Source organism: Bufo bufo, chromosome 1 (assembly GCF_905171765.1).
Source record: "Bufo bufo chromosome 1, aBufBuf1.1, whole genome shotgun sequence".
Lineage (NCBI taxonomy): Eukaryota > Metazoa > Chordata > Amphibia > Anura > Bufonidae > Bufo > Bufo bufo.
The window spans coordinates 467,071,372-467,094,921 of record NC_053389.1 but is presented as its reverse complement, the minus strand read 5'-3'; the positions used below and the strand labels follow the sequence as shown (position 1 = coordinate 467,094,921).

The following is a 23,550-nucleotide window of genomic DNA, read 5'->3' as shown; positions in this document are numbered from 1 at the left end:
CATAATGACGGGCTCTATAAATATATCACATGATCCACCCTGTCTGATAAACACCATAAAAAAAAATATAAAGACTGTGTCAAAAAAATCTAGTTCTGTCACTTTACATCACAAAAAGTGCAACTCCAAGTGATAAAAAAGGCGTATGTCCTACAAAATGATACCAATAAAACCATCACCTCAGCCCGCAAAAAATTTGCCCCTACATAAGAAAATTACTCAAAAAATATAAAATCTATAGATCTCAGAACATGGAAACATTAAAACATTATTTTTTTGTTTCAAAAATGCTATTATTGTGTTATACACAGCCTACACAGTATTCGGCCGAACAGCAGTCCAGCTCGAGCATAGCTATGCTTGGCACATCACAGTGTTTGGCCGAATACTGTGTATGCTTGAGCACATTGAAAATCAATGGGAGACCCGAGGATTAAACCAAACACCCCCTGCTCTAAAGAAGAGAGAGTGTCTGGTTCACAGAAAAAGGTTAGAAATTGATGGAAACACCACCAAAGTGGTTTAGAAACAGCATGGGAAGGATGTCTGGATCCATCTTGGACTCCCACTACCTATGACATACAATAGACAACCACACAAAGGCTATATGACAAAATCCAGGTGTGATGAATACCACACCTCGTGCCCGCTTGACGTCAACTACGTCGAGCTCCCGAGACGTGGTATGGTCACGAGTTTACCAAAAACGTGAAGTTATGCCCTCCAGAGGAGCACGCAAGGTCAGGTTGGTACAGTTTACACACACACCTCCTGTCCACGCGGGCACAGAGAGGCAACAAGCTGAGAGAGCCTTTTCACTGCCGCAGTGAAAACAGCGCGGTCTCAGCCTGGGAAATCTGCCACCAGTTGATATAAGCCCGGTCCACTAACGGGATTATATAGGGTCAGAAACCAACACGCGTAGCTTATAACTAGGCCAAAACACGGACATGGGGATTCGTGATCGAGATACAAGATAGCACAAGATTAAATTATAGATTTAATCGCCGTAAGGGCACACTAGATTTAACACAATATACACAGAGAATATATACAGTGGTCTGAGGTTACAGATTACAGGTTATATGGTTACAACAGGGTTAAGCAGTGTAAAAGTCAGTTACCGGGTAAGATGGAAGTTCCTTTTGGTTGTGAGATGTTCTTTGCTGGAGTCCACATGAAGGGCCGTGATCTCAGCTATTTCCTGGGTCCCTCTAAACACATTTGTAGGATGTGACCCCTCTTCAGAGAAAGACCCGCCTGCTTGCTGGCACCAGACTTTTAACCTGTAGCCAGCCCCTGACCTCCCGGCCTCAGGGAGGGGTCCACTCCCCCTCTTCTGGGCTGGCAGCAAATGACCCACAAAACCCTTTAGGGTTCATAGCTCCAGACCAGAGGGTCACAGGGAGATGGTTCTGGGACCAATAGACCTGACTGGGTTCCGGCTACAAGTAGAGCCCAAACCTGGTACCGTTATGTGGTTTCTATGGGGAGATATGGATATCTCCCTCCCCTGACCTCGTCCCATTAAACAAAGACCATGGGAACGTACATAGTGGCCACCGGGACACAAATATGTATCCGTTTGGCGCCTACGATGGCCAGGCGATTCATAATTCCTTATAAAAGGTAGGTGCCAACATGTCTGGGAGGTCTCATTGATCCTGAGCAAGGGCGGATACCCCATGCTGGGGGTTTTCCTGCAGGATTCAGCTTGGCTCCAAACTGGTAGACTGAGGTGTGCCTTCTCCTTTCAGCCTGGATCCCCTGGGGCTTTCTTCCTTGCCAACTGACACTCAGATGGCTAGGGGGGTGGAAACGTATTTTGCATGTACACTGAACATGCCAAGAGGTGCACAAATGACAATCAGGGCTGGGGGCTTTGAAGCAGGGCCCTCCTGTGGAGTTCACTACCTCCACTATCTGTCAGCAAATGGGGGTGTGAGGACATGGCTGACAGTAAATATTAATTCATATTCCTCACACCAGGTATGTGCAAGCCAACAATATATCCATGCGACAGATACAGTCAGCATACCTTACAATGGCAGCCTTGTGCACTACGAGACATTCAAAACTAGCTCTTATCTGACTGAGAGCCAGTAAGCCTCAAAGTTGTTTCATAACTGTTGGATAGCTTGGGTGGACCTGTGCACCTAGATCATTATCATTAGGGTGACAAAAGGTTTTCTGATTGTTCTAACATAATATTCAATAACCTTTATATACAGTTTTCTCATGTAAACTCATCAAAAAAGGCGCATGTCCCACAAAATGATACCAATAAAACCATCACCTCAGCCCCCCAAAAATCAGCCCCTACATAAATCTATGTTTCTATGTTTCAAGCTGTCACCTCATCCTGCAAAAAATGAATCTAAGACAATCGGTCAAAAATGCTATTATTGTGTAAAACCTAAATAAATAAGAAAAAGTATACATATTAGGTATTGCCACATCCGTAACGATCTTCTCTATAAAAATATCACATGACCTAACCCCTCAGGTGAACGCTGGAAAAATAAGTAAAAACGGTGCCAAAATTACCAATTTTTTGGTCACCTTGCCCCATAAAGTGTAGTAATAAATGATCAAAAAATCATATGTATCCAAAAATGGCACCAATATTAACGTCAACTCTTCCTGCAAAAAATGAGCCCCTGCACAAGACGATCGGCAGAAAAATAAAAAAAATAAGGCGTTTAGAAAATTGAGACAAAAAAACATAATTGTTTTTCAAAAATGCTTTATTATGTAAAACTGAAACAAACAAACAAAGAAAGTAGGCATATTTGATATAATTGCGTCTGTAACAACCTGCTCTATAAAAATAGCACATGATCTACCCTGTCAGATGAATGTTGTAAAAAATAAAAAATAAAAACAGTGCCTCACAAAAAACGTAATATAGAGCAATTAAAAATCATATGTACCCCAACATAGTACCAATAAAACTGGCACCTTATCCCCTAGCTTCCAAAATGGGGTCACTTTTTGGGAGTTTCTACTGTAAGGGTGCATCAGGGGGGCTTTAATGGGACATGGCATCTAAAAACCAGTTCAGCAAAATCTGCCTTCCATTTCTTCTGCGCCCTGCAGTTTATGACCATATCTGGGGTGTTTCTGTAAACCTCAGAATCAGGGTAATAAATATTGAGTTTTGTTTGGCTGTTAACCCTCGATGTGTTAAAAAAAAAAAAAATAAGAATGGAAAATCTGGCAATAAAATGAAATTTAGATATGTCATCTCCATTTTCCTTTAATTCTTGTGGAACACCTAAAGGGTTAACAAAGTTTGTAAAATAAGTTTTGAGTAACTTGAGGGGTCTAGTTTCTACAATGAGGTCATTTATGGGAATTAACAAGGTAAAAGAGGAGAGAATATTTAAAAGAAGAAAAACTGCTACAAGAGGACATAGTTTTAAATTAGAGGGGCAAAGGTTTAAAAGTAATATCAGGAAGCATTACTTTACTGAGAGAGTAGTGGATGCATGGAATAGCCTTCCTGCAGAAGTGGTAGCTGCAAATACAGTGACGGAGTTTAAGCATGCATTGGATAAGCATAAGGCCATCCTTCATATAAGATTGGGCCAGGGGAAATTCATAGTATTCAGTATATTGGGCAGACTAAATGGGCCAAATGGTTCTTATCTGCCGACACATTCTATGTTTCTATGTTTCTATGGGGGGTTTCTGTGATGGACTGAACCGTCAATGGGGCTGCTGGAGAAGCCTGAGGGCTAGCCTTCTTCCTACGGACTATGGACCTAGAACTATGGAGACCCCCCTCAGACCTCTTGGGGTTACAAGGAACTATTAACCCTGATTTATGTGTGGAGTTATAGCCCACATCTTTCCTATTGCCCATTAAAGGTGCAGAGTGTGAATCCCGCAATGCAAAAAGGGTTAACTCTGCACTGAGACTCCCAATGAATGTGTTAGTTTATTTGTCCCTTTGTTCTATTGTGTTAGTAATGGGATTAAGATAGCTGACTCAAGGAGTAGCCGGCTCTGGTGTAGAGGCATAGATCACCCTATGATACACTCAGGAGATAATCCCATGACATGTGTCTCCTCTCTCACTATTCTTTTATTAAGACACTGAGGAGGGGATGTCTGTTTGCATGCTGTTCATGTTTGATTGAGTTGTGTTGTTGGACTACTCTGGGGATTGCTATTGGTATTATACTCCCCTGGGATTACAACACGGTTCTACCCACTGGAAGCTGAATCCTGGTCTTGGGCCCAGGGTGGGTGGAGGACAGCGAGACCCCAGCCAAGCTGTAATGCTAGAAGTGGGGACTACAGTGTTGATGGTGTCCGGTGGAGTGCTATGTAAGCCCCACAAAGTGACTTGAGACCTGAACTGGTCCTTAAAAAGTAGGTTTTGGAAATTTTCTTAGAATTTTTAATAATTGCTTCTAAAATTCTAAGCCTTCTAACGTCCTAAAAAATAAAATTACATTTACAAAATCATGCCAACATAACGTAGACATATGGGGAATGTTAAGTAATAAATATTTTATGAGGTATCACTTTTTGTTTTAAGAGCAGGGAAATTGAAAATTTTTAAAATGTGAATTTTCCAAACTTTTTGGTAAATTTTGGATTATTTTTTTTAAATAAAGGTGAAATATATCGACCCAAATTTACCACTGTCATGATGTACAATGTGTCACGGGAAAACCATCTCAGAATGGCTTGGATAAGTAAAAGAATTCCAAAGTTATTACCACATAAAGTGACACATGTCAGATTTGCAAAATTAGGCTCTGTCAGGAAGGGGGTAAATGGCCTGGATGTGAAGTGGTTAAACAATGTCAGTACCAAAATGCAAGCACTTAACTCACAAGGACCTTTTCCATAAACTATATGCAACTATTTGCAATCACTCCCACAAAATCACACTCAGCACCAGCACTCCGGTTCTTTAAACTCCACTTATTCAGAAGCTCACTTAGTGCAGCAAGCCCAGTAGAGCAAGCTCAGGAAGAGTCCAACAGTGCAATTAATAGCACCAGGAAGCACAAACCACTCCCCTTTACCAGGTACACAGCAGAGAAAAGAAAATGGGTTCAAATAATGTCAGTACCAAAATGCAAGCACTAAACTCACAAGGACCTTTTCTACAAACTACATATATGCAACAATTTGCAATCACCCCAACAAAATCACACTCAGCACCAGTACTCCAGTTCTTTAAACTCCACTTATTCAGAAGCCCACTTAAAACTGAAATGCTCAGATGCTCATATTAGGGGGGCTGCCTGGATGATAATGTGGGTATGTCCAGGTTCAGTTCAGTACCCGGACAACCTCTTTAAGAGTAGGTTTTGTAAACTTAGACATACTTAGCAGTCACAGCTGTGATAAAGTCTTTTTTATCCAGTAAACTGTTTAAGCATACCAGTCATGTGAGTACTTCCCCTCATTGAATAACTTACTGGGCTGCTAAGAATCAGGATCAGATATAATTTTGTACTAGAGATGATAGAAAACCCTATTTATCAAATAACAGAATATTGTCGGATATTGGTATGATGTACCATCACTTTGTGATAGGTGGAAGTCTGCCAGGACCAAGTTGGATTCTGAAGGAATAGGAATGTTGGTTGACACCTAATCTACATCGAACAACACCCTCTACAGTATAACTTTGAAAGGAACAACATTTGTTATGCTTTTTAAAATTGAAAAACATTCCTAAAATTTTACCTTTTTGGGGGCAGCTAGTATTTAAACACACACAATTTAATCTGGAAATATAAGTGTTCTCAACAAACATTTAAAAAGTATGCCTTAACGGGAGTAGATGCTTGCCCAAATTTATACACACTCAGTAGTGCCAGAAGAAATTGTATGTTCTGAACACGCATCCAAACATTATGCCCTAATGGAGGCAGATGTCTGCCCTTGTTTATATGCATACAAGTGTTAATGTCATAAGATACAGCAGCTTGTTCTGAACAAGCCTGGAAAAATTATCTCTTTTATTTGGGAGCAGAAGCGTACTTTGTGAATGTGGAAAGGGTAAGGTGTGCAGAGGTAATAGTGACATATGGCAGAAATAGTAGTGGCAGCAGTAGCAACACAGCATGGAACAGAAAGGGCAATAGATGTTTGTGTGTCTGTATTGGGTAGTAGTAGTTGTGGCTGACTGTGTAAGGGTAATAGTAGTGGCAGTAGGGGGAGTAGAAGCTGCAACAGCACCGGTAGTATTAGGGGTAATAAAGTACGGAAACTTATGGTAGGCAGGCAGACAGTAGCAGTGGCATGATAAATAGCCGCCATTAGCAATGGTGAATCTATTCAATTTCCTCAGTCACTGTTAAAATCCTCATGGATCCATGCCTAATTAATTTGGACTAAAGTCAAGGAACACTATATGTGCTGAAGAAAGGTCACAGTCCAGGTAGGACTGAACCTGGTTGTTCAGGCGACCCATCTCTGTTTGCTGATTTACTTCAGCCTAGAGCAGCACATAAAAAAGTTACTCCATTATGATCATGAGACTAAATTAGCTGATATGGCTTCTGCTACTTGTGGTAGCAGAGAAAGTCAGAGGGGATGACTCGGTGAGGGGTAAAAAGGGTTCTCCTGGTCAGACACCTAGGCAGAAGGCATCTGTTCGACAAAAGCTGCGGCAAGCTGCAAACACAGTGTATTCTGGTAATACAGCAATTTGCATGCATCTTACTGCACAGTGACGATTGCAAAGAGGCAGCCCACATTCTCTGCCACATAAACGTACAAGGCAGGAATGTTTTTTTTTTTTGAGAAATAATGGTGGCTAGGTAGCTTTAAGTGAGGCTCAGTGGCTCACATTATTTCACTATTGTTCCCCAGATTGCTGGGCGCAAAGAGTTCTTTAATGGCTACACATTCCATTATAGATGTTTGTCAACAGAGCAGAGTAGCAGGAGGCGGAGTCTGTGTGGGAGAAGAGATAACTGATGACAATGACAAACACACTGTACTGAATATAGATGTGGCTTGGCTGCTACAAAGGAGACTGGGAGAAGGATAGTCCTGATTGCTTGTAGTCAGTTATATTTTCCCACTAGATATGGTGATGTTGCTTCATGTGCTACAAGAGAGCTGTGGTGCCTATGTTTGTGTTTGAACGGCCATGGTTTATTTTCATCCAGCAGATCTTGCACACATTAGTGTTTTTAACTGCCAGAAGGGAGGTATTCACACGTTTCTACAGCAGCAAAAGCTTAGCCTAGTTCTGGCACTTTTTGAGCCTATGTCCACAGTATCAGCACCAGTACCACCACTTTCTAATCCGACCACAATAAAAGCAAATCTAATCCTGTTAATTTTTTTTTGTTGTTAAAATTTTGACTCTAAGCTGCATCCACTTTTTATTGCCGCAACCATACTCCTCCTCTGATGTCACCTGCTACTGAGCACCCTACTCCACCTCTTAGGTCCTGTCCAACACACAATCATAATTTTAGTCTTTACCCTCTCTGCCACTTTTATTACACTGTGATATGTCATTGTGGGCTCCTTGGCTACCCTCCTGATTCCCTCCTCTGTATTTGCCTCAAGTGCCTCTGTTGCCATGGCTACCAGTGCCCCTATCACAACGCTCATGGCTACTAGTGTTGAGCAAATCAAAGCATCCAAAGTGGAATTCGATCTGAAGTTTAGGAAAAATTTGATTCGCAACGAATCCGAATTTCCTGCCGCTTCGTGGTAACAAATCGCTTTTTTCCTATATTGGCACCGACGTGTTACAAAGTAAAAACAAGAAGTCCAGGAACAAGAGATCACCCATAATGCAGTGCAGTCAGCCAATGAGTAGCTAGCCAACCCCTGTGATGTCACAGCCCTATAAAAATCCTAATCCCGCCTGACCTCACCCATTTTACAGTGAACTGAGCATAGGGAGAGACGTGACAAGAGCTAGGGACAGTGTTTAATAAATCTTTAATTGTAGAATCTTGGCTAAGGAGACTGCAGGGACAGTGTAGGAACAGTGTAGGGAGATCATAGGGAGGGTTTTTACACACTGTAAGGGGAGCATAAGTAGACTGCAGGAACAGTGCAGAATATGTAATCAGAAGCTGAAAGAATTTACTGGAGAAAGCTCAGTTTGCATCAATCCCTGCACAGAACTATCTAATTGAACAGTGACCACATTGCTTAATAGATAAGCAATTCTATTACTCCATGCTTCTTGAATTGGAGTGAATACACCGTCTAATTTAACTGTTATTGGGGTGCCCACCTTGTGTAATAGATAAAGCAATTCTATTACACCTTTATTCTCAAATTAGGGTAAATAAGCTGTGTAATTTTACTGCTATTGGGGTGCCCCACTTGTTTTATAGATACACAATTATATTATGCTTTGATTCTTAAATTGGGGCGAATAAGCTTGTTTAATCTAACCATTATTTGGGTGCCCACCTTGTTTAATAGATAAGCAATTCTACTACGTCTTTTTTCTAAAACTGAATAAGCTGTGTAATTTTAGTGTTATTGGGGTTTATCCCTTGTTTAGTAGTACACAATTATATTATGCTTTGATTCTTAAATTGGGGCGAATAAGCTTGTTTAATCTAACCATTATTTGGGTGCCCACCTTGTTTAATAGATAAGCAATTCTACTACGTCTTTTTTCTAAAACTGAATAAGCCGTCTATTTTTACTGTTATTGAGGTGCCCCTTTTGTTTCTTAGATAAGCAATCCCATTAGGCATGATTCTCTAGTTGGGGTGAAAAAGCTGTCTAATACTACTGTTATTGGGGTGTCAACATTAACATTGAATAACTTATTTTACATATACAGTTACTGATACAGTACAGTATGTCCAACAGACAGGGCCATCAGAAGTAGCAGCAGAAGAAGGGAAGTGGTAGCAGCAGCCATAGCAACAGGCCACAGCTGTCAGTATCATCCAGTGGTAATGCTTTGACAAGCAATCCAGCTGTCCATAAATGGTTTACTCGGTCTTCAACATCATCTCAACTGATATCAGACACCCACAGTCAGAAGTCGGTGGGTTCCTCTGACAACACGCTTAGTTGGCATGGCCCAGGAACGAGCTCTGTGCCCTCATCTGTCCTGAACCTACCTCTTTCTTTTTCTGCTCCTTTTGCTTGGGAGGTATTGTATGCTACTGGGTCTGCTCCACTTTTCAGCAAGGACAAGCTTATTAAGGACAGTCAGTAGCTACTACCCAGCCCAGATTTGGAGGAGAGATCCACTGCTTCTTCTTTGCACGTAGCAACAATGAGAGTCGCTTGGTAACAGGCATTGGGAGAGGTCAGGGATGCGGCCATGGGACTGGTAAGCATGATATAAGTGAGGAGCAGACAGTAGTGGATGATGATGTAACCAATCACACGTGGGAGCTGGAAGAAGAGGGGGCATCATCAGTGGGTGAGGGTGGCAGCTGCACACGAAACAGTGGCAGGGTGGCAGCGTGCGGCTGAGCGAGGAGGGTGCAAGTGTGGCATCTGCTACTTAGACTCAGCAGTCAAGATTCCACCACCTCAGCAGAAGGGAGCTATGTTTCCTTCACATCATCTACTGATCCTGATGCTCCTCCTCATCATGCATTTCACCAGCATTCAATCACAGAGATGATTGCAAAAAGACAATAGTATGCATGCGCTCCAATCCAATGGCACAGAAGCCTAGTTGCTGGTGCTACAGTCCTTTCCATGTGGTTGACTCTGCCCATTTCAGAGAACTGATGGCTTGTGCAGAGCCAAGGTGGAGAGTCCCAAGCCATCATTACTTCTCTAAAAATCTGCACCAGCCCTGCACATGTATGTTGAGCAGAAGGTGGGCAGGGGTGCACCGCCAATGAGGCGAGGTGAGGCGATTGCCTCAGGCAGCGCCAGACAAGTGGGGGGCAGCTGAAGGACCGTAGGCAATGAGTGCTTCCATTGTGGAAGCGCTCATCTTTGCATATTCAACTGTATTGCTGTTCTCAGGACAGCGGTATAATTTAATGCTGCAGCAGGGCATGGGTGTGATGTATCCCTGCCCCGACACTCCCTCTAATAGGCTTTACTCCTAGTATCAGAGGCCGGTGTCATCAGAGGCTGGGCTGCATACAGCTCAGGGCACAGCCCGGAAGAGGTCTGTGACCTGCACCGCATTGCTGACAGCAGAATAGAGGTACAATAAGTATTTGGGTGTAATTCTTTTATTTGGTAGCATGCTGTTCAGCTACAATGGGTGGGGGTCATTATTTTGAACCTGGGGGAAGAACTATGAGGACATTGGGGACTCTAAAAAGGGGCATTTTTGTACTGGCACACATTATGGAGCCACTATGGGATCATTCGTTCTACTGGCGGCACTAAAAGGGGGTAATTGTTTTGTACCGGCACACGTTATAAAAGAGCATTTTTTGTACTGGCACACATAAGGGGGTCCTTTATGTACTGGCACACATTATAAGGGAGCATTTTTGTACTGGCACATATTATAAGGGAGCCACTATGGGGACATTCGTTCTACTGGGGGCATTAAAAGGGAGTATCTTTTGGACTGGAACACATTATAAGGGATCATTTTTGCACTGGCACATGTTATAAGGGGGAGTTATTACTACTGAGGGGCATTATGGTGGGCTTTGTTACTACTGGAGGACTACGGAGAACATGATTACTAGTATGGGCACTACGGGGCATTATTACTTCTGGGGCAAAATTAAGGACATTATTATTGATGGGGCAATGTTACCACCTAGTGCACTCTGTCAGAGAATAATTACTATTGGTGGGACTTTTGGTAGGACTGTTACAGAGCACCCTGGCACAGTATCAGCTTAGCACAATTATTTTTGGCAGACACTATGTTTACAGCACTATAAGTGTCAGGGGAAGTATTTGCTGGGCTCAGTTATTTTTAAGGGTGCTGTGTGCCAGTAATTATTGAAAGGGGGGGCTATCTGTGTGGTTCTAGTATTTTCAGGGGACTGTTTCTGCAGTATAGTATTGGGGAGCACAGTGGGAAAAGTATTAGGGGTTGCAGGTTAGGGTTTTCAGAAGATGGGGAGGAGGATGGAAAAGTAAGAAACTACGATGTCTGTGTCCTAAACTCTGCATAGACAAGAGATGGCTGAAAGAAATCATCATGGTTGCCTGCTCTGAATGGAGAATATAAGGAAAAGAGAATATCTACATCAGAGGAGAAATCAATGGATGTAATAGGTACATGTATGTGATTCTGTATTACCCTATATGTTTTGTAACACTCTATGTAATGTTTTCCAAGTATGCCTTTAACACTAGGGCTGGAGGGAAGGGGTTAATACTGACCTGGAGAATGGTCTATTAGATCGCCCTCTAGCTTCTTATGCTCCTCCTTCTCCTCTCCTGTCGCTTGGGTATATAAACCACCTAGTTCTGTGTAGAATTCCTCCTCTTCCTCCTCTTGTGCCAGTTCAGCCTCCACAGGGCTCAGGTGATCATGAGATGTTTGCACCACATCTCCTGTCCCCTCGCCAGTCAGATTTATCAGCATCCCCTCCTTGACATGAAAGAGTGGAATGACATCATTCATACCATAGTCCCGGCGACTGACAAATAAAGTGGCCTCTTCAAAGGGCCTCAGCTAACAACAGGTGTCGTGCCTGAGCTGCCACTGGCTAAAGTCAAAGTTACACCGGGGAGTAGTCCTGTCCATCTGCATCATCAAGAAATCAATATATAGAACAAATTTGTTCACACCGGGCTTCTGCTGTGTATAGGGTTCCCACCCCAATCGTAATATAATAAAGATCACAGCAGTAGAGGATTTCTTTAGTTTGCGATTTATTTAATGCGACAATAACGTGTTAACGCGTTCTCGGCTGAATTAGCCTTCATCAGACACATTGCCGCTTGATGGTTGAAGTCAGACACATAAATAGATAGGGTGCTGACAGCACCCTATCTATTTATGTGTCTGACTTCCACCATCAAGCGGCAATGTGTCTGATGAAGGCTAATTCAGCCGAGAACGCGTTAACACGTTATTGTCGCATTAAATAAATCGCAAACTAAAGAAATACTCTACTGCTGTGATCTTTATTATATCATCAAGAAATCAGTCATGGGTTTCTTTTGCTCATAACTTCGGTCCAACATGTGGAGCGTGGAGTTCCAACGTGTGGAAGCGTTGCATATGAGGCGATGTAGGGGAACACCATTCTGCCTTTGCAGCTAAAGGAGGGTGCGTTTTGCACAGTATGAGTGGCTGAAGTGCATGTACATTTTCCTTGTTTCGGATTACAACCAGATTGAAGACAGTCGTCTCTAACGCAGAGCAGACATAATGTTCTTCCCATTATCGGTAACCATGGTTCCTATCTCCAGTTGGCGAGGGGACAGCCAGGATTCGATTTCTTGGTTGATAACACAGAGCAGTTTCTCCCCGGTGTGACTCTATTAGCACCCTGACCACTCTTCACCTTCTGCCCACATATCATGCATACTGCCACGCTGACGTCCTCCAGCAAATTAATAAAAAATTCCCACACTGTCAAGCATGGTATTTTACCCCTAACACTCCTTGCTGACTGCCTGCCACTGCCTTTATGAACCCATGCACTACTAGTTCTTTCCTAACAGGTAGGCACCTGAGTAGCAGACGGTCTACCCTGGGCACGTTTGGCTCCAGATATCCCACTGCTTCCACACTACGGGATCATTGGCACGCTTGCACCCTGATGGTCTCTCACAGGTTTGCTGCCACCCTTACACCCTGATAATGATGATGCAATTGGCTACATCATCATCCACTAATCTCTGTTCATTATCGTCAGTAGTGCTGATCGCGAATATTCTAATCGCAAATTTTCATCACAAATATTGCCACTTCGAGAATTCGCGAATATCTAGAATATAGTGCTTTATATTCATAATCGCAAATATTCTAGATTTCTTTTCATCAGTATCCATGATCCCTCACTGCTTCCTGCTTGTTGGCCAATGAGAAGGCTGCAATATGTTTGACTTTAGAAGTAGTGTTGATCGCAAATTTTCGTATCGTGAATTTTTATTGCAAATTTTTCTATTGCCGATTTTCGCAATCAAGAAAATAATGACTGGAGATCACGAATTCTCGAATTCGCGAATATATGACGAATATTCGCCCAAATATTCACAAAATATCTCAAATTCGAATATTGCCCCTGCCGCTCATCACTGTTCGTCACTTATTTCACCCTCCCCAGTCTCATGACCACGTCCCTGACCGCTCGCAACATGTGCTCCCACCCAATTGTCATCATCGCTAGTTGCATACCTAAGGGAGGACGCAGCGGACCAATCCACCAAGTTTGTGCTGGCCTGTAGATATTGACTGTCCTCACTAAGCTCATCCTCGCTGAAAAGTGGAGTCAGCAGCATGCATTACTTCCCGAGCAGAAGGAGCAACAAAAGAAAGAGGCAGTTGCAGAACAGGTGAGGGCACAGAGGTTGTTCCTGGGCCATGCCAATTAAGTGTGGTGTCCAAGGAACCCACCTATTCCTGGCTATGTGTATCTGTTGTCACCTGAGACAATGTTGAAGAGTGAGTCAACTATTCCAGTACAGCTGGGTTGTTGGTCAAAACACGACCGCTTGATGACAGTGGCAACTGTGGCTTGTTGCTGCCGCTGCTGCTACCACCACCCCTTCTTCTACTGCTACCTGTGCTACATTTTTGCCACTGCCTGTTCCTTTTGAGGGCCCAAGCAACTGTAAGTTGGACATAGCGGGTCATTTAATAAGCTGAAATTTCCCTATATTATGCGTATTTGAGGCGCAGATTGTGGCACAATGGTTAGTTGCACCGCAATCCGCGACTTCTCCCTGTTCACACCAGGTCTAAAAAACTGGGCATGGTGTGGGTGGGGAAGCAGACGGGACTGACCGGTAGGCCCATCTCATTTACCATTTTCTACGCCTGTTTTAGGTGTAGAAAAAGGTCTGAATGTAAGCCAGATAGGAAGCTGTCTTAGATTTAGAACTTGCGCAGGATCCGCCGAAGTTATGAAGAGGCTGGCGCCGCCTCTTGAAAATTAGCATGATGCACCATCAGTCTATGTATAACAGAACAGATTAATTATGAATAGCGCAGCAAATGTACTAGGTACACTCACATATATATTAGACAGGCTATTGAGACTAAGTCTGAACACAGTCAGTATACGGTATGTTTAACAGAACAGATTAAGAATCAATGGCACAGCAGTGAAACTAGATGTGCAGGGCAATTACATAGAGCCTGCACTGTCCCTGCAGTCTTCCTATGCTCTCCCTACATTGTCTAAAAATTCTCCTTATGATCTCCCTACACTGTCCCTGCACTGTCCCTGCATTGCCCCTATATTCTACTATTAAAAAATTGCTAAAACTAGAGATAAGTGAAGTTATTAAAACTTTGATTCAGCTGCTTCACTGACTTTCACAAATAAATTTTGCTTTGTTACAAATTACTTCATCACAAAGTGCATATCTTTGTAAGTAGCAGGCACAATGATGGGGAACGGCGATTGCGCCTCCCCCCATGTCTTTAAACCGCTCAGATGCGTAAAGAGGGTGCTGCGGCCATCTTCATTGAAGATCCTGTGCAAAATCTTGCACGGTGCATCATGATGTCATCACACTGGCCATGTTTTTATGTTAAATATGTTTTAAAGACGTTTTGGTGGTCATTTTTAATTTTCTATACCAATATCTATATTAATAATAATAGGCTCCACTTCTTGGTCTGCACAGATCACTTTACTGCAGTTATCTGTTTATCATTACAAGCAGGATTGGAATCATAGATATCACAGATATATAGATAGATAGATAGATAGATAGATAGATACAAAAAGGAGAAAATGTCAGCACATGATAAAGAGAGAACATATGCAAAAAGAGGTGCAAGCCCAAAGGGACAAGACACTCGCCAAAAAATGGAAATAGGCTTAAATAGAAAAATGAACAAAAGCGTTTATTCACCCATGCAAGAAGCGCAACGTTTCGGCTCTATAGTGGAGCATTTCTTAAGCCAGATAGATAGATAGATAGACATATACTATAGTTAATAGATAGATAACACAGATAAAAACTTACCTACTCCCTCCTGACCTCTGCATAGGTCAATGAGCATACCTAGAATACTCTACCATTGAAGTCAGTGAGGTCCTCCTCTCCTGTACATTGAGTCTATGGCCCATGGTAGCTGCTGTAAAGACTATCTTTAAATGCTGTTAGCAACAGTTCAGGCAAGATGGCTGCCCTCATAATCATGCTTAGAAAATAAAGTAAAAAAAAAAAGATCTGTAATCAGACAAAACAAATTGGTGACACATTCCATTTAACTATTGCTATGCATTCCTCCAAGCTACAGGGCTTTATTTTTTCTCTAAATTTAATAATCTTTCAACAAGTTTATAACAAAACCACTTTCAAACACACCCAAGGGCAAGAAGATATGTCCCGTTGCTAATTAGCAATTAGATTCAAACACTGAGATATGGTATTTTTTCTCTCTCCATTCTTTCATGCCTTGCAAGGCTGAACGGGAGATGTTCTCTCTGATTACTCATGTCCCCCAGGCTTATATTCATATTTTCTTCATGAGAAGCACCACCAGTATTAGAAAACACGTAAGCAAAGTGTTGCAATGGATACCACAATGCATTAAAATTGTTTGAAATGAATTATAACTTACACAAACGTATTAGAGCATGTCTAATTTACTCATTTAGGATTTAGGTAGAAGATGTGACTTCAGCTGGATAAAAATACTGCACATAATCATTCAATCATGATTCTGATTGAAGATTTATGTTACATGACAGTGATGGAAAATGCCAAAATGGTCCATTTTTCATGGCCGTTTTTCACAGATGCCCTTCTAAAAATGGCCCCCTTGAAAGGCGTGGAGGCTGTGAGGACGTGGAGATGGGTTAAATAGGACATGTATTCACATTAGTTTAAGGCCCCATTCATTTTATTCAGATTGGATGCAGATCCATTCATCTGCATGTCTATTCTGCCGTTCTGCAAAAAAGATTTTTTTCCTTTTGCGGACAAGAATAGGCATGGTTAGAATGGGTCTACAAAAAAAAAATAACAGATGCAAAGAAAAGTTTATAATTCTCCATTATTTTATAGGCACTATCTGTCTCACTTTAAAATCACATGTTCTGCTACATTGTTCATGCTGTTTATAATATGATAATATACCTTAGTCCTCATGTCATATAACAAATTAAATTCAGTAATTTATATGGCCTGAAACCCGCAATAAACCAAAGCATCAAGAGGCTCCTGGCCCTGACCTGGTTCCCAGTTCAAAGTAGTAGTAGCCATGTAGTCATTTGTGCTTTTCCATAACCCCCATCCATCTAATGTGTTGACATACGTAGTTCTCCATAAAAAATACAAACAAGTTAGTATAAGGACATGTTCATTCTTGAGCTCAGTAATTGTGTATTTTTTTCAAGTTTCAATAGCCTCAAGCAGTTCAGACTGATATAAGACCTTACAATAGAGGCTGTGGCAAATGTCATTTGTATATTCCAGAAAGTGACACCAGTAGAGTTTATGCTCATATTAAAGCAAGTTTTCTTCAGACAAATGTCTTCAATATATTTCCTCAGTATCCATTTTAAAAGGATGAATTTGAGAAAAGATCACAGGCTCAAATAATTGTCCTTTTGACCTTCTTTGATGACTTTTCTAGGATTTCTTAATTAATAGCTTTACCTATTAGTTGTCTTAGGCTACATTCACACTCGGGTTTTGTGCTGATCCGTCATGGACGGATCCGTTCAGATAATGCAACCGTCTGCATCCGTTCTGAACAGATCCGTTTGTATTATCTTTACCTTAGTCAATACGGATCCGTCTTGAACACCATTGAAAGGCAATGGAGGACGGATCCGTTTTCTATTGTGCCAGATTGTGTCATAGAAAACGGATCCGTCCCCATTGACTTACATTGTGTGCCAGGACGGATCCGTATGGAGACTGAACTGATGCAAACTGATGCGTTCTATAATAATCACACACAACCCTATCTGGGAAGGGTTTACATAAACCACCAAACTAACGCCTTGCTAGGCTAATAACCTCACTTGTCCCAGATATTAAAACTTAAATTTTGCTAACTTTATTTAAAAGTCCTAAGTATAAGTGAATGTGAGCTAGAAAAGGGGTAAAACTATCTAATGCCCTGTCAGTTGTAAAGCTTATTTGTTGTGACTGCAATGTCCACCGGGGTGCACTCCCCATATCGTCACACACTTGGACTTTGTATTAACAGACCAGTACAGCACCGTCCTATATTGATAGGTGATTCTATGTATCAAACACTGTTCACTCTTTGACAGATACCGCTAGTATTGAGCTGCACTACTTGCTTGAGCTGACAAAGGCATCAGAAACTAAAACACTAAACACTGTCCCCCAACATGCTTCGCCAGCTAATCTGGCTTCATCAGGGGTAACGGACAGAATTAGAATGCAAACTGATCCGTTTTGGACCGCTTGTGAGAGCCCTGAACGGATCTCACAAACGGAAAGCCAAAACGCGAGTGTGAAAGTAGATACCGCTAGTATTGAGCTGCACTACTTGCTTGAGCTGACAAAGGCATCAGAAACTAAAACACTAAACACTGTCCCCCAACATGCTTCGCCAGCTAATCTGGCTTCATCAGGGGTAACGGACAGAATTAGAATGCAAACTGATCCGTTTTGGACCGTTTGTGAGAGCCCTGAACGGATCTCACAAACGGAAAGCCAAAACACGAGTGTGAAAGTAGACTTAAACTTCAGACTCACTGTCATTAACACTTCGGAAACCTTCCTTTGTACTGTCCCTCCTTTTACAATTCACTCTGTGTTGGTTGTCTTATATGTGTTCCTTTCTGTTGTCATATTAAAACGTCTACTCTGTCATCTATTACTTATATCTTTTTTTGAGTGGTAAAATATGTTTAATCCCATAGGTCTTCTGCCTGAAAATTGAATGTTTTTGATTCCTGTGATATCTTGGCAAACCATTTGGCCAGGATGGCATTTACAATGTTTTTGACTTTCCCAATAGTGTTTGCATTTAATGTACTTAATGTCTATGGTTTCATGCAAGGCCATATAATATCAGTGCTTTTCATCTGAATAAGGTTTCATTCACACTATTCTTGAAGTTGATCATCACATATTTTAAAACATGATGCACTTGCATTGTACATATTAAAATGAATTTACATACATAATATACTACAAAAATAAGTACAATAAACATGACTCGAGTGACAGGCTGATAAAAAAAAAAAAGAGAGAGCGCTCCATATTACCCTAAGTCAACTGTCTAAAATTAATACAAATAAGTCACAGGGGCCTGATGGGATACACCCAAAGCTATTAAAAGAGCTCAGCGGTGAACTAGCAAAACCATTAACAGATTTATTTAACCAATCACTGGCAACAGGAGTCGTCCCAGAAGATTGGAAATTAGCAAATGTTGTGCCCATTCACAAGAAAGGTAGTAGGGAGGAATCGGCAACTATAGGCCAGTAAGCCTGACATCAATAGTGGGGAAATTAATGGAAACCATACTTAAGGAGAGGATTGTGGACCATCTAAAATCCCATGGATTGAAAGATGAAAAACAGCATGGGTTTACTTCAGGGAGATCATGTCAAACTAATCTTATTGATTTTTTTGATTGGGTGACTAAAATAATAGATGGAGGAGGTGCAGTAGACATCGCTTATCTAGACTTTAGTAAGGCTTTTGATACTGTCCCACATAGAAGGCTTATCAATAAAGTGCAGTCATTGGGCTTGGACTCCCATATTGTTGAATGGATTAGGCAGTGGCTGAGGGACAGGCAACAGAGGGTTGTAGTCAATGGAGTATATTCAGACCAAGGTCTTGTTACCAGTGGGGTACCTCAGGGATCTGTTCTGGGACCCATATTGTTTAATATCTTTGTCAGCGAAATTGCAGAAGGCCTCAATGGTAAGGTGTGTCTTTTTGCTGATGACACAAAGATTTGTAACAGGGTTGATGTTCCTGGAGGAATACACCAAATGGAAAAGGACTTAGGAAAACTAGAGGAATGGTCAAAAATCTGGCAACTAAAATTTAATGTTGATAAGTGCAAGATAATGCACCTGGGGTGTAAAAACCCAAGAGCAGAATATAAAATCAGTGATACAGTCCTAACCTCAGTATCTGAGGAAAGGGATTTAGGGATCATTATTTCAGAAGACTTAAAGGTAGGCAGACAATGTCACAGAGCAGCAGGAAATGCTAGCAGAATGCTTGGGTGTATAGCAAGAGGAATTACCAGTAGAAAGAGGGAGGTGCTCATGCCGCTCTACAGAGCACTAGTGAGACCTCATTTGGAGTATTGTGCTCAGTACTGGAGACCATATCTCCAGAAGGATATTGATACTTTGGAGAGAGTTCAGAGAAGAGCTACTAAACTGGTACATGGATTGCAGGATAAAACTTGACCTTAACATGTATAGCTTGGGAGAAAGACGAGACAGAGGGGATATGATAGAAACTTTTAAATACATAAAGGGAATCAACAAGGTAAAAGAGGAAAGAATATTTAAAAGAAGAAAAACTGCTACAAGAGGACATAGTTTTAAATTAGAGGGGCAAAGGTTTAAAAGTAATATCAGGAAGTATTACTTTACTGAGAGAGTAGTGGATGCAGAAGTGGCAGCTGCAAATACAGTGGAGGAGTTTAAGCATGCATGGGATAGGCATAAGGCCATCCTTCATATAAGATAGGGCCAGGGGCTATCCATAGTATTTAGTATATTGGGCAGACTAGATGGGCCAAATGGTTCTTATCTGCCGACACATTCTATGTTTCTATGTTTCACTGAATGGGATGTGCAAGTCAGTTCTCCTTCCAAAAGGACAAAAAAATTAGTGTCTCAAGAGAAGGTTGCCCTGGTTAGCTTAGTGAGCAGCCTTTGTTGGGGTCTTGTGCTGCTCTTTCTTATTATGGAGACCAATTCATATAGATAGGTGTATTGTATTTTTCATAATAAGATTTTCCCCTGGTGGTGGCCTCAAACTGTTCTATCAGTGTGTTTTATAATAAGATTTCCCCATTTTGGTAGCCTCAAACTGTTCAATCAGTGCTTTTTTATAATAAGATTTTGACTTGGTGGTAGCTTTGAATTTTTTAATTGTTGCTTTTTCACAAAGGGAAGCTAATTTGCTTACCTTTGAGTCTCTGGTAAAGATATTTAAATTAGAATTTCTTCCAAAAAGGAACACAAAGCCTATATAATGCCGGGAGAAGTATTCTGTGGATGTATGTTTGCTCAAATCCTTCCATCTCTTAATGTAATCACAGAAAAATGTGATGATTTCAAGATCAGGGCTCTGTGGGGGACCATATTATAGCTTCCAGGACTCCTTGGTCTTCTTTATATTGAAGGTAGTTCTTAATAATATTGATATTTATATTTGGGGGTCATTATCCTTCTGCCAAATAGATTTTGAGCTAATCAAAAGCCTCCCTAATGGTATTGAATGAAGGATAAGTATCTGTCTATATTTCTCAGCATTGAGAACATCAGTAATCCTGACCCAATCCCCAACTCTATTTTCTGAACAGCAGCTGCAAACTTGCAAGACACATCATGCTTAGTGCTTACTTCCCTTCAAAATCAGAAGATGTTCAGCATTGCCATCAGCTCAGAGAAGTGGTCTTCATGGAAGAATTGCGAGGAAAAAGTCAGAGCTTTGACATAGAAACAAGGCCAGGTGACTCAACTATGCAATAAGACATAGGAACTGTGGTGCAGAAAAATGCCAGCATGTGCTCTGACTTGATGAGTCAAAATGTGAAATATTTAGCTGTAACAGAGGGAAGTTTTGTTTGCTGGTGAGTGGTACAATAATGAGTGTCTACAGATAACAGTGAAGCATGATGGCAGTTCCATTTGGGGCTGCATTTCAGCAAATAGAATTGGGGATTTGGTCAAGATTCATGGTGTCCTCAGAGTTGAGAAATGCAGACAGACACGTATCAATCATGCAAAACCATCAGGGAGGTGTCTGATTGGCTCCAAATTGATGCTGCAGCAGAAAAATGACCACAAGCATGCAAGCAATGTAATTTAGAACTATCTTCAGAGTAAAGATGAGCAAGGAGTCCCGGAAGTGATGATATGGCCTTCATAGAGCCCTGATCTCAAATCATAGAGTCTATCTGGGATCACGAGACAGAAAGATCTAAGGAAGCTGAGTTCCTTCAATAATCTATATGCAAGTATACCTAGAGCAATTGATGCGGTTTGAAGGTGAAAGGTGGTCACGCCAAATATTGATTTGATTTAGATTTGTCTATTTTTCATTCACTTTACATTTTCAAAATTGACAAAAAAATACGGGTAATACTTATACTTCTGAAAGCATTCAGACTGCAGTGTTTTGAAAAAAAGGAAGTTCCAGTACTCACTTTCAAGATGTGTCGTTTTTATCTTTATTCATTGCTTCAATACATCAGACAAGGACAATTCATCCACCTTACGACCATTGTTTACGCTATTCGAACAAACAGTTCTTAATCATAGCAGGCTGAACTTTATGCATCAAGGTCTCACCTGTTTGTTCCATGCACACGAGGTGCTGAGATATAAGCGAGCTGGAAACAACACACTATGGACATAATATTTTGCAGCGTTTTGACCACATCTGCCTAAAACCTTTACACAGTACTGTAGTTGCTTGTTCTTAATTCTCCAAATAGCTGCTAGCTGCTTTGTATGTTATGATTTTTAATAATCTACAGACATTGTAAAAAAAAATCAAAAAGATATCCGCTACTTTATATATTGTCTCAGACTTTCTGTATATGCCATAGGTCATGGTAAAGAAACTGTAGAGTAATGTTTGAACAGATATTGTCAAAATGCAACACTTAAAAACAAAAAAATTATTTATTAAACTGTCTTGTGTTTTTCAGACATAAATGGAACAATAATATGTCCTAATGTAGTGAAAGATGAACACGACCCACATTTTCCACATGGACCCCGTCTTCGTTATTTACGTCTGGATGGAAATGAAATTCAACCACCAATACCATTAGATATTATGATTTGCTTTAGACTTCTTCAGTCCATAGTTATTTAGGTATCTACAATTACATTAAACTAATTGACCAGTTAATTAATTTAGATAAATGTAGATCATTTGAGGTTCATAGTAATCTACCATGCGATTTTTGTATGAATTTAATGGGGAGGGGCAACATATTTTTGTATACTAATTGCTCTGCTTTCAGGATAATCATATATTAAAACATCTAAATCATCCAAGAAATCAGCTTTCCTGGATCCAAATGTTCCAGGTCCTGTATATTCAAAAGGTGTGAGCTTTTTTAGATTATGCTATAAACAGTGAGGTTCCAAGAGTGTAGACTATTGTTTTATTATGTAATGTTAGGTATTGTGTTAGATTAAACCATGGTAATTATGGTATCCCTCACTTTGTATACTAGTGATTTTTCATCATTGTTAAAATCATATTTCCTTATGGGACTCTGTACAATAATTATGTATTAATGCTAGGAATTCAATACAGATGTTAGTAGTAGGGCAATATATATCTGACTGACTAGGTGTTTTACCATGATGTACTGAATATGGAAAGCATGCACCACGGTAATTTAATAGATTAATGTTTATGCACTCTGTTATCTGTTTTGTTTGTGTAAATGGTGACAACTGACATGCAAATCTGTACAAAATTAAAGTAAAAGAAAATAATTTGTTTATATTCTCTTCTTTTATTAAGCTTTGTTATACAAAAGCAAGTATACAAAAAACTATACATTACAATGAAGACATTTCCTAGAGTAAATTATTCGATTAGAACATTTGGGCTATGCTCTAGGAAAAATAGGTAAGGATAGAGATAAGCGAATTGACTCTAAAATTCAGAAATTCAATCCCAATTTATCCAAAAATTTGGATTCTAACAATCCTGAATTTTGTGCAATTTAATTTGGGGGAAGAGAAAAAGAGAGAGGAGAAAGAGTTTTTGAGGCTATCAGAGCACTTTGGATTCAGGTTGAATTCAGATTATTAAACAGAAAGAACACAGAAATGACTTCAGTTTATCAAGGTAACACTCCCACAAAAATGTTTATTATCTGACCTGTTAGAAAGGTACATGATGTAAACTGTGGTGAAGGTACGTTTCCTCCTAGTGACGGTATTTGTGAGTTATCCCTTCCATTCTGCTTTTCAGCGATGTCATGTGACCATGTGTCATGTGTGGACAGGAAGCCAGTTTCTCTATATGTTCCTATAGGAGCCTCAATGTCAGTCTCAGAGTAAAGAATAGAGAAGTAACTAACTTCCTGTCCTGTGTAAGTTGGAGATCAGAGAGTTGGGCACATGACACAGCTCAGGATCAGAAGGCAGAACAAATTCTGTCACTTGTAAGAAGATTACCTTCACTACAGTTTACATCATGTACATAGTAACATAGTTTATAAGGCTGAAAAAAGACATCTGTACATCCAGCCTGTTATGCTGCAAGTTAAGGAAGGCAAAAAACAAAACA

At 40.8% G+C, this 23,550-nt stretch overlaps 1 protein-coding gene across 1 annotated transcript in view; it reads left to right on the top strand.

Moving 5' to 3' along the window:
- The window catches only part of KERA (keratocan), a 36,859-nt gene extending 14,212 nt beyond the window's left edge, over positions 1-22,647 (top strand). Inside the window, exon 3 of the mRNA XM_040408757.1 lies at positions 21,944-22,647. Within this exon, the coding sequence (XP_040264691.1) occupies positions 21,944-22,113 (170 nt within the window). The 3' untranslated portion in view covers positions 22,114-22,647. The remainder of the gene's footprint in view (positions 1-21,943) is intronic.
- The last annotated feature ends 903 nt before the right edge of the window (positions 22,648-23,550 follow it).